This window comes from Mugil cephalus, chromosome 11 (assembly GCF_022458985.1).
Source record: "Mugil cephalus isolate CIBA_MC_2020 chromosome 11, CIBA_Mcephalus_1.1, whole genome shotgun sequence".
Taxonomy (NCBI): Eukaryota; Metazoa; Chordata; class Actinopteri; order Mugiliformes; family Mugilidae; genus Mugil; species Mugil cephalus.
Window position 1 is genome coordinate 8,577,884 of NC_061780.1, and position 13,881 is coordinate 8,591,764.

The 13,881-nt window shown below is 43.0% G+C and overlaps 1 protein-coding gene across 7 annotated transcripts; it reads right to left on the reverse strand.

Moving 5' to 3' along the window:
• Positions 1–927: 927 nt before the first annotated feature.
• Positions 928–13,868, reverse strand: arnt (aryl hydrocarbon receptor nuclear translocator). 7 transcript variants are annotated; one of them, XM_047598569.1, is made up of 21 exons: positions 13,523–13,868; positions 12,886–12,979; positions 12,716–12,760; positions 12,570–12,620; positions 12,311–12,358; positions 11,465–11,678; positions 10,855–11,068; positions 10,664–10,766; positions 10,500–10,565; positions 10,256–10,341; positions 10,068–10,144; positions 9,757–9,891; positions 9,571–9,645; positions 8,090–8,241; positions 7,746–7,871; positions 7,224–7,311; positions 5,024–5,211; positions 4,247–4,445; positions 3,184–3,358; positions 2,967–3,103; positions 928–2,880 (listed from the first exon to the last, which is right to left on the reverse strand). In XM_047598569.1, exons 1-21 carry the CDS (start codon positions 13,557–13,559, stop codon positions 2,797–2,799), a joined length of 2,394 nt encoding a protein of 797 aa, XP_047454525.1. In that variant the 5' UTR covers positions 13,560–13,868; the 3' UTR covers positions 928–2,796. The 7 variants fall into 7 exon arrangements, with proteins under 7 accessions (XP_047454525.1, XP_047454524.1, XP_047454523.1 ...); XM_047598568.1 differs by having other exon boundaries at positions 3,184–3,361; positions 7,746–7,868; positions 13,523–13,867; XM_047598567.1 differs by having other exon boundaries at positions 3,184–3,361; positions 13,523–13,867.
• Between the last annotated feature and the right edge of the window lie 13 nt (positions 13,869–13,881).

Genomic DNA, 13,881 nt, shown 5'->3' on the forward strand with positions numbered 1-13,881 from the left:
TGTGTTCTCTGTGAATATTTAATAAGGGGTTTGGTGACGATCAGGCCGTTCCTGAGATTAGGACACCCAGGCATCGCTTCAGGAGACCGGACCTTCACAGGAGATGACACCTTAACGGGAGTCACAAGATCCCTGGTCAGTGCAAGGAAGAGACGCATGACAACATGACCACACAAATGGATTAAGCTCCATAAATATCTTGTACAGGTTAAGTTGCTCAGTCTATACTATACCAATCCCTTCTCTCGACATATTCCCCTGCTCACACTCATCAAGTTTTGATTATCCTATAGTCTAAAATAGGTGGCAGCACTCAAGATGAAGTACAGAACGGGTTGAGGAGGAGAAAGAGGATATGACGCCTTAATGGCAATCCACTTGAGAGGGTTTGGAAACTGATCCTGACCAAAAAAATGCAGATTGCTTGTATTCTGATGCCCCGAACAGACACACACACACACAAGTAAAGTGACTCTATGCAAATAACTGTGAATATGTTATTTGAAGGGAACTCTGTGTGTGTTAATGAATACCAGAAAAAAAACAAGATTTACAGCACACGGTGTCCCGAAATCCTAACCAGAGTCGACACAGTAAACCCGTCTCAGACCATCTGTAGCATCAGTTCCATCCGTTTTCACCCCCCGGCTGTGAAAGAGAGGAGGCACGGACAGAGACGGAAAGTGATCTCAGGAGATAATCGCAGATTCTCAGTGATCAACCACACACAGAAAGAGTAAAGGAAACCAATACAGGCCGGTCAAAGCAGAGCTGGGTTCAGTTTCTTCATCAAAGAAGAACATTAAACTGCTTGGAGGAAGTGAATGCATGCACAGATGTAACTAAAACAGCCATGACTGGCTTATGTGGCTTTGTGATTAAGGGTTAAATGACGTGTGTGGTTCAAATTACAATCCAACACCTTCATTTCTGACAATATAACAATTTAATACAAAAACCAAACAGTTCTTTCTCTCATTTAAATTTCATATACAGTATAATTATATATTTTGTGTTTCTGAGTGAAAAACAAAAAAACAAAAACAAAAATAAAACCTGGATAGAAAGCAACCAAAGAGGTTATCAGCAAGACAACACAGACACCAACATACCACCATCTGGAAGATGAAATCTCAACAAGTATCTACAAGGGCTTACATACAAGTTCATAATCTGTCATCACAAGCGCGAGTGTTACACACAGACAATGGAAAACTGATAACAAAGAGGTGTCTCAACTTTTAAATTCCACACATTAATAGTTAAAATAATTTTAGAAGCACTAACTTACATCCCCACCACGTTCCTCTAGAATGAAAACTCACCAAAAACAAAACCTTCTTGGCAAAGAGTCCGTCCACATGTCACAAACAAAGAGGACTGAACACTAAAACACATTCTCACTTATAGGTCCTTTTGTCTTTAGCTCTAATGATTCCATTTTAATCCTGAATACCCTGATCAACCGTTAATAAAAACACCAATCAGACAAGGGCAATGGATAGGGCAAGAGATAAAACAACAAAGTACATTTCAGTTAAATCAAACATTACTAGCATGTCTCTCCATTTTAAAATAACAATATTCAAGGAAAACATTCATAACGACCTTAAAAACATGGCTTTAAAAGTACAGAAATCCTGCTTGTTAATTATTGCTGACATTTTTTTATTTTTATATTTCTGTTATAAAAGGGATACAAAAAGCCTGAACTTAAAGAATAATGAGGGCGGCTGAAAGAAATGACTCAAGCTAAAACTTTTCCAGCTTTTAGCACATAATGATACTGTATGCATCCAATTTACTACCAAACACACATGCATCCTGTATATATATATTTATATGTAGGCAAAGAAAAACTGATTGTATATATTCCCGAAGGGCACCTTGACAAACAGAATGTAGCCACTATAACAATGTGCTGTAGAAGTACATCAATCAATAGAAAAAGCGAAACACGTTTCTCAAGAGGAAAAACAAACTGAATTCATAGGAGAAGCCGACAATGAATGTAAAACTGTACTCAATTAAAAAAAAGAAAGAAGCGCTCCATGAAAGCTGTTGAGTCATGCAGAGACGTGCTGTGGAGTTAAAACTGAGAGTGAGGTTAGCGTGCAACAGCTGAGAATATAAAAAATCACCAAAGTTGTAGATCCCTGCAAAATCCCCAGAGTTCAAACCAGCGACCGGAGGGATTAGTCTACACGCTAAAGGGTAAAACAACAAAGTACACTCTTAATCATTGCCTGAGAAAACAACAAACATATTAGAATAAAAGGCCTTTGTGTGTGTGTGTGTGTGTGTGTGTGTGTGTGTGTGTGTGTGTGTGTGTTTGTACTTCGGGTGCACGTTTACCAAAGTGTAGAAATATTTTTGTGCAGTCTATTCAAGTGTGGTTTTGTGATTGTGCGTTTTTTTATATATTTGAACATATATATAAATTTATATATATATTTATATCATATATCACATATCTACAACACAGGTTGTTGAGCTTTGGGCAGTGCTAGCTAGAGAAGTCTCTTAAATGGCTGAAACATTGTTAGAACAATAATATTTTAGTCAGTAGGAAATTCTTGATATTCTTCCACTTTCTATCTGCAGTCAAACGATACATCTCTCCGTCTTTAACTGGCTCACAGCTGTGAAGCAACTTAAGCCATGCGAAGCAAGAGAAGAGTGTCACTCTCAGGAGCAGGAAGAACAGAGGAGCAGGAAGAGCTAAATATAGGAAACAGTGAGGGTTAAAATCGGTCAAGAAGACAAAGTTGGAGCAGGGGACGAGCATCGGCGACGTCACTCGTTGAATGGCGGGTACATGGAAATCTCAAAGTCGTCGCTGTTGAAGTTGTTGGGCTGATCCAGCATAGATAACACGTCCTGAGTCAGACACAAGAGGTGGATTTAGTTTAAGCCACTCAGAACAGGAGGGTAAAACAGCATTTAAGAAAGTGCGTATTACTCACAGGAAACATGTCTTGCTGGTTGCTCTGAGCGTGAGGATGCTGCTCTGCGTTACTCTGTGAATGCTGCTGTCCTTGCCACTGAGGCCACACGGCCTCTGCTGCTCGAGAGGGAAACTGAGGCCCAGACTGAGAGGCATCTGGGACGGAGCACAGGAGAGTGAGGATGTCGACCAGTGTGACACCGAGGCAAAAACAAACACATGAGCTCACGACCTACCGTAACCGTTGGTGTTGAGGCTGGCACGAGCGTTCATTTGCGGGTAGTTTGCACCGTTGGTCGGGGTGGGAGCAGCACCTGTCGGCATCTGGCCGAAAGAGTTGGAAGAGCCACCTCCAAATCCTCCCATGGGGGAAAACTGCTGTGACATGGTCTTTGCTGCCTGAGGAGCCACCTGCTGGTTAGAACAGAAAGAGTGATGTCATTTGTTGACCACTACTAACCGTAGTGTTGGACTTGTTATCAATAACTAGGACAGACACATAAAAATATCATCAAGTGTAGCATTTGTATCCTTTTACGAATGAATAATGAGCATGTAGTGGTGGGTGGATGGTTGGGCAGTGGATGAGGGGAGGGTTAGGATTAGGGCCATGGGTGCTGGGGCTGCAGCGTGCCCTGTGGGTGTGGTGGTTCTCTGGGCTTGGCACATTGGGGTTGTGGTGGTTCTTGGGAGCTGGGTCCCCTGATCTGGGCCTCTGGTGATGGTCTCACTCATATGCAGGGAATTCCCACATGGGTGTTTGATGACACCTGCCAGCTCATGCTGGGTCACGTCATTAAAGAATGGACGAGTCCTGACTAATAAGGGCTGGACTGTTCTTTCACTCCATCACTATGTTTCCCATCTTTGACTTGGCTCCTCTATTGGGACACCTTTTTAAGCCTGGACTCTCCCATCAATCCTGAGTGAGGTGACTCAGAAAGCATAGGATCCTACACTCTACCAGTTCCTAACAGCACCACATGCCTCCCTTCTTCTGTGCACATCCCCCCCCCCCCCTCTATTCACTGAGGTGTAGCACTGCCCTCCCTGCCACACAAGGTCACTCCGCTCAATAAAGATCAACAAACTAGCTCCCAGGGAGGGCTGGTGATGGTCACACACACACACACACTGAAACAATAAAATATTCAGCTGCAAGAATATAACCAGATCAATCTCATGTTTACACCCTGCAGCGTTTCACCATGTAGACAAATGTGGACAAAAAAAAAAAAAACACCATGTACAACAACAGACAAGCAAAGTCTGACCATGAACCCTGTTGCTCGGTCTTACCTGGTTAAATTGTGGTCTGGCTCCAGCTCCGGGCCCGGGCCCAGGCCCAGGCCACCCTCCAGCTGGTCCTCCATGAAGCGGGCTGGTGGTGCTGGATGGAGTAACCGACTGTGGGACTCCATTCTGACGAGACATCTGGGCCAGCATTTGCCCTGCCGAGTGTGGAGGCTGTGTGATCTGTGGAGTCATGCCAACCGGTCTGCGGAGAGGAAAGAGCGACAGCACCATTACCTGGCTGTTTGTAGGCTGGGACAAAGGCAGCCAGGCAGCACCTGCACCTGCTTTAAGCCCTTTTTCCCCCCTTTTCATGGGACTTCACACATTGGCAGATTCACAAGTGGGAATTTTTCCATGTGTTGTTGTTGCCAGTATTTCAAAGAGCTTGTGCATGTCAAAGAGCAGATATAAGAAGAAAACTTCAAGGTTATGTAAACCAGCTGGAAGGTTACATTTATTACAACTACAGCAAGATAATAATCTAATAATAAGAATAATATTAATTTATTAATATTACATTACTGTCTGTAGTAAATCATGGTTACCCCAAGGTGACAACATCGTTTAGTCAGACGACAGGTTAAGAACTTTAGACAAATTATTCTTGTTCACGAGAAAACATTTCATGTCGTTACTAAGCAAATACATTTTTCTGAACGAGCTCCAAAATAAATCTGGTGCGTTTCCCATGTGACAGTACTTCACACAGACGAAGATAAAAAGACGGTGAGATGTGGTGTAGTTGCAAACACACACCCAGATACGTAAAAACAACAGCACCTGTATGAATCACTGGGACGGCCAGCGGGGAAGTTGTTGGCTTGGGCGTAGATCTGAGTGGATGGAGTAGACGTGGAGGGCATGCCCTTGGTCTGATCCGGCCCCTGGAAGAGGGAGGGGTAGAGATCTGGCTTCTCGATGCTCTTGCTGAGGTCCGGCCCGGCCGCTGTGACTGGCTGCACCGGCATCTAAACACCGACCGAACCAACAAAATGAGCAAGGAGTCAAACTCTGCAACACAAAGTGCTTCATTAGCGGAGAACCGACCTGACTCAAAGTGTAACGAGTGAACTGACACATGTGGCTAAACAAACAGTAAATATCGACCAATAACATGACTACAGTGATTTGTTGTATCAACACTGGGCTGATGACGTCATGAACCACACGGGGGAAACTCACTGCGCTGAAACAATTAGTCGACTGAACAGACGGACCGAAAACTGATGGGAAAGAATTTTGATGGTCAATTACCGAATTTCTTTAACAAAATGCCTCAATTTGATGATTCAAACCTTTCAAAAAAAACAACTGTTGGCTGCAGCACAGATGTACGACTCCTTCTACATTCACCCACTATAACGTCTGCTAAAGCTACTTAATCACACTTATCTACACTGCAGACAGTAGTGTAGTGGATAACAACATAAAAACCAAAACAACACAATAATAACTAAACAAAGGGGTTTCCATTTAACAGACACGCCTTCAGCCTCCATTTTGTCACATCTGACTAACAAATCCTTTCATCCTGCTGCCGTCGGCACTGATTATGGAAGTGTTGTGTGTAATTTGATACATATGTTTTCTTTTGTGACTAGAATTACACCTGTTGTCTGAGGTGTGTGTTTCCAATACAATGTTGAAGGTAACTTAAGTAGCTGTTAGGTTAACTGTTGCATGCTTTCCTTTTAAGCCTTTGTGCGCCGGCGCCCAAATGGCATGTCAAGAGACTTGTAAGAACCGAGTCTGCTAACCCACTATTTGGATTTCATCATGGAGCATGTATCAACCGATACAGAGAAGTTTAAAAGAAAAGAAAAGAAAAGAAAAAAAAAAGGCTCTACATTCCAACTTGACTCAGTTTCCAGTGAAGTCGTTACAGATCAACTTTTGTTGGTCTGGCCTCCAGGCTATTTGTTTACTACAAAGATTTACTACAAAATAAGGGAAAGTAAAAGGAAATAAGATGAAATACAGAGTCTGTGTTTTGTATAACTTATGACAACCTGAAAATACAAGTCCTGCTTTACATTACTTTACCAGAGCTCTGCTTAAAACGTGCCTTTAAATACTAGCAGCACTTTGTGTGTGCACAGTGTTGCTTGGTTCTTGATAGTTTTCTTACAGATTTTAGACCAGGAAACAACAACTGGGTCAGGCTGCACCAGCTGGACTTTCACTTGGTCATAAGATGAGAGTAATTCTTTTTTCAGAGGTCAAGTGTGAAGTGAAAAGCCTCGACAAATGTTTGGGTTGAAAATCAAACACGGATACAATGGAGCACCCAGTATACAGACTTCAAGATCAGTGGCCAGTCCTCTGGACGTATGTGTGGAGATTTATTATTACTTACTGAGAACTTCCCTTTCAGCAAATTCTTAGGTTGTGTGCAATGCAGGCGGTGGTGTGTGTCTGCCCATAATGCAAGCATCTTGAGTTTGTTGTAGTTTTAGATGCAACTGGTGAAAATCGTCGTCACAAGGTCACAATACCCGACACCGACGTAGAGCCAAACTTTTTTTTAATGTCCAGCTGGTGCAATCATTCCAACTAGCAACAGTTCCGGGAATACCATTTGTTCTGAGTGTGCACATCTAATTTTACATCATCTCCGAGGCCTAGTTTAGTCATGGTCTGGTATGTACTCAATATCATGGGTTTAGTTGCGTTTTTACTCATGGACTTGAATGATGAAAACGCACTAGAATATTTCCACTTTGACCGAGTATTGCAGAGATTGTGCTAAAGTTAACTTGAGCATGAACAATAGTCAGTCATGAGGAAGTTGTGATAATGGAACTTTCTCAAAGTCCGGATATGTTTCTCTGGGGAGCGAGCAATCAACATCCTGCCACTGTTTCCATAAAAAAAGCTGTCATCAGTCACTAAAGCAAGAAAGAGAGATGGGGGATAATCTACGCTTCAATCAAGCTGCACACACACAGTCGTGTGCCTTTGCATGTGTGCGTGGCCTAACCTGTGGGAGGGTGATTTGCCCGGCCTCGTACAGGCCATCTCTCGTTCCGCCTCCCTCCATGTCCGCCTGCTGCTGCTGCTGCAACTGTCTGAAAAGGTAAATGAGAGACAGAAAAGCGTTGATTTAAAGTCTGCCAAAAATAACCGCGTTTCCATTTCCAATCCCTCCGCTGTTGAGTGAGAAATCCCAAACACCTGCTGAGAAAACACCACTCAACCCGCCACCGGTCACCATGGCAACAGAAGAGGAGAAAAGTGTTAAACATACACACTGCTAACATGCTACACCACCTATGTTAAAAGCGCATCTCTAAACTGTTTATGATTCTACCTACAGAGAAAGATCGATAACACATGCATCTTTAGCTACTCCAGCACAGACGAAATGAAGAAAGGAAATTCACCCAGAAACCAAAACAGGACTGTAGCTTGCTAGAAAACAGCAGCAGTCTCCCATGAAGAAACAGTCCTTGTTCTCCCATGCAAGGGGGTGGGGGTATAATCAGACCAGGCCTGATCTCACCTGGTGGCTATCTGCCCCGGGCTGAGTACTACAGGAGGGCCATTTGGGCTGCTCTGACCCATGGACGGGGGCATCGAAGCCCCTGGGGAGGAGATGGGAGTGAGGGGGTCCTGGGTTGAGTTTCTACTGCCCCACAATCATTGATGGGTACGGAGAAGAGGTGTTGGAAGAAAGTGGTCAGTGTTCGGTCAATTAAAACACTCAAAAGGAGTCGTGGGAGGGCTTTAATAGGAGCTAAGGGTTGAGCAGCTCTGTTAAATATCTAGACAGTTGTTTCATAACAACATTCACATTTCAGCACACGATCGGTTTCATTACATGCTGTATTTGATCGTGCGACTCACTTGACGTTGACATTGGTACAGATGATGTACTCAATCTCCTCTGAAAATGGGTTCTGGAAAGTGAAGGAGCTGGTCCTCATCCAGATCCACTCCCTCGATTTCGAGCGGAAGCGAAACATCACTGACAGGACCTGGCCCTTCAGCTTCACCACCTGAGAACACAAGCACAACACGCCAAACAATCATATTGTGTTGTTTTCATAAACAATGACTGGTAGACTTACCTGCGGACACACACACACAAAAAGAGGTATCAGGTTGTACAGGTAATTAAACCATAGTGTTTACAGCTTCAAACTGGCAATGCAGACAAACTGTGCAGCACAAAAGTATCTTGGTTTGCAAATCAGGCAATTGTTTAGCTGTGTAAACCCTTTTCACTTTTCAGCTTTAGTCTTACTAAATTACTTCATTTACAATCAGGTTATTTAAAAGAGAACTTCAACAATCAGTACGATTACATGCACATGAAAAAAAAAATTGAATTATTGCTTTAATCAGACTTTAACTGGACAACTAAAGCGCATGTGAAAACATTACTCCAACTAAAATCAGAGTTCTCCTTATCCGATTAAGACACCCAGATGTTGCGATTGGATCGGTTTTCTCTGGCATGTACACGTTCAATCAGACTTTTAACTGGACAATGCGTGTGCACATGCGCCACAACTGCTGTACTGCTGTATGACCCCGGAACAAAAACATCCAAGGAAGCCGGTCGCAGAAGAAGAAGGTTAACAAGTAGGGCACACATTACGTACGAGATTAAAAAACTGAACTATTATCCATCTGGTTGCTGTTTGAAATGTCCGTCTGCTGCATGAACGACTCTTGTTCATTATATGACGTAATAGGTCAACCTGAAATGGGGCCATATTAACATGGTATTAACCTGCTGCAGAGATATCGCCGCCTTGTGTGGAGGAGGAGGAGGACATGTTCCCGTCAGTTATTTGTTTTTCTCCGTTGCATGTAAACTGGGACAAGGACCTCATTCAGAAAGTGGAAATTTGAGCATAGCTCGATAAAGCTATGCATGTAAACACACGGAATTTTACACAAGTTTCTTTTATGGGTCTCAGGGAGAACTAATGCACACGAGCAAAACAAACATAGGAAGCCTTTTTGTGGTTCCAGAGGTCCCGCAGGCCATCTGATGTCTTGTGTCTGTTGTGGCTCCAAACTACAAGTTTGTAAACAAAAAACATCTGGAGCTGTTGTGCCATGCTCATATGTACAGGATGAAGTGGAAAGAAGCTACATTAGCAGCTAATACACCAGAATTTGTGCAGTATATTGATTCAAATGAGTTGCATTGTGGATGTAAGCATCAGTTGACCAGTTTTAAAATTGCCCAATGTTATGCGACGGCATTGCTAAACTGATGGGAGTTCTCTTTCAACACATAATGACAAAGTGCAAAATACAAGACACTAAAAGAAGTAAAAATTCATTTTCAAAGAGCAGGGTTCACAGTTCACCTGTTGGAAGCTGTCTCTCAGTAAGCCTTGGTCTTCTGGGTGGGCGAACTCTAGGATATTCTTTCCCAGCAACTCCTGCAACGCAAAGCAGATAATACAATCCTCCATTAGTCAAAAAAAAAAAAAATAAATCATACATTGTCACCAACTAAAGCCTATGAGGAAAGGCTGGCCATTAACGTGTACCTGGGGCTGATAGCCAACAGCGGCCATGCAGCGGTGGTCCACAAAGGTGAATGTGCCCTGGCAGTTATGGCGGGAGATGAACTCCACTGGCACACTTATACTGTTGATGCCTGTTTCCCCTGGACAACAAGTAACCTGAGAAACAAAGAACAAAATCTTTTTGTAATCAGTCAAGAAAGAGTTACATTTTCTTACTCTTTCATCAATTACATATTACTCAAGTAAAAACATGCGTAACAACTTATAGACTTCTTCATATTAACTTGCTTCAGAGTAAAAGGCACATGTGTAAATCTAGAAATCCATCGTACCTGTAATCTCCCAATGGCAACTAAACAGTAGCGACTCCCCTGAGTGTTGTCTGCTTCATCATCTGTTAGTGATACTCCTGAAACCCAAGTGATAAGATTTATTCATCGAGTGCTCATGTGTTTTTTTCTCCTGCATCTTACAGATTGCAGACATTTAATGAAGTGTAACTGAAGGCTGTGTATATTACCTGCTGGAGGCCAGGACTTAATGTATCCTGTACAGTGAACCACTACATACTGAGGTTCCCCTTCCTTAGCTACACCCAAACCGTTCCTGTAGTGAAGGAAGAACATGCAGAACAAATTAAAAAACCATTTGACCTCATTAATGTGCCAGTGAATAACCCCAGTATGTAGTGTATAGTTTTTTTGTTTGTTTTTTTAACCACAATTATTCTAACACAATAAAACACTCAAATAAAACTTGGTCACCTGTTTCTGTTTCTAAGGAAGTTCAGTCTGTTCATTGACATTGGTTCCACTGGACATGTGCCACACCTGCAAACAAACCATGGTGTGAACAACTTGTGGATCCTGGTACGTTCACTGATATAAATAATAAACTGTCTGAATAACTCTATGAGTATGATTCACACCTCATCCTGCAGATGAATGATCGACGGGCTCCCATGGTCATTCTAGCTGATGACTGTTGACTCTCCTTCTTCACGGTTCCTGTCTTCAAGTCCAACATCCTCCCTTAACGAGGCAAAGCAATGTACATGTGACGTTTCTCAAAGGAGACACGGTTCTTTCCTTATTAACGGGGCACATTACCACTTTATACCTGTATTGTTATTCTCTGCAGTAGAGAGCTGCTCCCTGAGTTTTTCTGTGTCGTCTGGGTGGAGTTGGTCATAGAGGGAGGAGCCGAGCCATTCGGACTGTGATTGGTTGAGGACAGGGGTCAGGGAGTCGGAGACGTAAACAATGCGGCCAGTCTCACATGACACCACAAACAGGAAACCGTCGGCTGCTTCGAGGATGAGATGCTTCAGCTCCTATGGACAACAAGCACGAAAGAATAAGCAATGAGCACGAGTCTACACTGACTCTGAGTGATTTGCTGCTTCTTCTAACTTAACCAAGAGTTTGTAATGCAAGTAAAGTTCACTATAGACTCAGGTCAAGGCATATTCATAGTTTGTTGTACAATTTCCAGGCCAACCAATGTCCTTGAACTAAGTCTGGTCAAAAAAAATAGAATAAATAAATATCAACATCCATTTTCATATTATAAATTAGAACCATAATATGCAACTAAGTGAGAAAATTAACATGCAAATTTAAAGGAGTGTTCACTCCTCCTTTATTCTGTTCTTAATTATAGTGCTATCGTGTGAACCACATTTTAAATGATCTTTCCTCGGTTTCTACATTTTCTCTGTTACTCATACCTGGTCAGTGAGAAATGAAGGTTTGTACGATCCATCTGTGTTGGTGTTGCCACCTCCTCTCAGCGACTTCATGTGGGACACTGCCATTCGCAGGATGGTTAGTTTGTCTGGTTTCCGTGCTAGTGCACTGCAGGTGGGCACCATGTCTGACAATTCTGTTATGTAAGCGGTCATCTTGTTTCGCCTCCGCCTCTCAATTTCACTATGGTTCTCCCTGGAGTGAGGGAACGAGGGAGCCAGAGGTGGAGAGGAAAGGAGGGTTGGAGATGGGGAGAAACAAGACGGGCAGATGGACAACATGGAGTAATGTTTAGAATTAATGTTTCAATGTTAAGTATGCCGATTGCGAAGAAGAGGTAGGAATGAGAGAAGGTGAGAGAAGCAATGGGGGCATAAAATAATAACGACTAATCAAAAATAAGAGTGAGGAAGCAAGAGAGTCTGGTCTGTTCAAGGCCAGTTTCTGTGACAAAAGAGAGCAAGTGCAGAAAGAGAAAGACCCTTCAGTTGTCCTGAGTGGGGGGAGACAAAATAGACAGAGAAGACAGTTGCTCAAGTGGAAAGGATTGTCATTGTGAAAGAGATCTCTGACGCACACAACGTAGCTGTTAGTGACACAAAACACAGTGGAGGGACGACCCGAGCTGCCATAGGCAAAGAAGCATACCATTCTGACAGGCATCAAAACAGATACGCAGAGCGGCAAAATATATGGTAATCTTTGTGCTGTCGAACTGGCAAGGTGCTGGGATCCCAGCAGGGCAGGATAGTATTTGATCAGTGCATTCAATATTGATATGGATACAAGCAGGAGAAGGAGCCTTCCATAGTGGTACAAGGCCATACCTGGCTAGTTTTTCCTTATCGGCAAAACTCTGTTCGTCTTCCAAAAACCTGGAAATGAAACCAACCCGCTAAAAGACAGGCCCAAAAATCACCACTAAAGTAAAAAAAAAAAAAAAAAAAAGAAAGAAAAAAAGGGACTAAAAAGGGGGGAAAAAATAAGAAAAGACGGCGAGCAGCATTAAGGAAACCACTGAGTCAATATTACTGCTCCCCTATGTTCCCTCCACTTCCATTCATTTCTTCTAATTTACCCTCCTACCTGGCAAAGCGCTCTTTGTCATTGTTGGGTCCCGATGAGTCGTCGTCACATCTGGAGAAAAACAGAAAAGAGCTTGTTTTCTCGCCATCCCAGGGGATTGAAACGCTCAACACTCAAACCTCACCCTGTTTTATAGCATATCATACCTGAACAGCTTGCTGCCTTCAACGTCATCATCATCAAAGTCTGGCCTGTAATAAGAAGTGAGACACATAAATAGCCACACTTAAATATCACACGACTGTTAAAACCAAAAGTAAACCAGTCAGCAGAAAGACACTCCTGACACATAATACACACACACACACACACTTACGCAGCTCGTCTTTTGTTGGGCCCTTTTGGTACAACAGCCCCGGCACCTGCTTGGCTTCCACTCGCCCCCATACCCAGACCTGGGTCTGCTAACTCTATTAATAACACACAGCAACAGAGAGGCAATGTAGTCGACTTGACAGGTGACTTCTTATTGTGCCTTAAGTCATGAAAAAGAAATTGAACAACTCGGTGGAGACTGTACTTAAGAGATCAGACTAATGCACACAGCTGGTGACACGTTTCACTTCACAACATGAGCAAAAAAACTAAACAAAAAACGTCACATTAACTAACGAGCCTTAAAGCTACATGTAGCCTAGCATCAACACACCAACAAAAAAGAAGTTAGCAAACAGCAGCTTGACGGTGAGCCAGTTTACACTGGTTCCTTATTTCGGCGCATCTAGTCTCACAGAAATACCACATTAGAAGTATATCAGTCGTTAGCAAAGTGCTACTAAAGCCAAGTTAGCACAGCTGCAGCTTATGCAATGCCAGTTAGCATTAGCAGCACTAGCTTCGCTGTCTTTAGGAAAGTGTCCGCTTCAGAAAGGCTCGAAAAAAAACGCTACAAACAGATAAACAATTGCGTAGTCTCATGTGACTAAAATGCTGCAACTCTTTCTCGCTCTTACCTGGATTTGAAGAGGACATGTCTGCGTGGAATAACATAAACAAATAACTTCGCCAAAAAAATAAAAAAAAAAATAAAAATATCGCGAAAACCCCCCGCCCCTCCCCCTTGCTAGCTAAATGCTAATCAGTGTCTTGTCGATTTCCTCCTCGCGTACGCGCTTTTACTTTGTGTTATAAAATCTCAAAGCCATGACTAACACTACTCCGGAGTGAGCCGAGGATTAAAACTCAGACTAAACTAACTGGTCGCCGCCTGCGGTGCCTGTTTTCCTGGTTTCTCCCCGTTTAAACCCCCCCTGTCTATTTAAGATGGCGTTTGGGGCTAGCAGGCTACCTTAGGCTACCGTGTCTTCTCTCC

Bases quoted from the DNA above. Each gene is read 5' to 3' on its own strand.
- arnt (XM_047598567.1), bottom strand. From the start codon at position 13,559: ATGTTATTCCACGCAGACATGTCCTCTTCAAATCCAG. The intron at 12,359-12,569 runs GTAGGAGGGTAA...TTTCATTTCCAG, and splicing joins GACAAAGAGCGCTTTGCCAG to GTTTTTGGAAGACGAACAGA. The intron at 11,679-12,310 runs GTATGGCCTTGT...CCCTCACTCCAG, and splicing joins GATAAGGAAAAACTAGCCAG to GGAGAACCATAGTGAAATTG.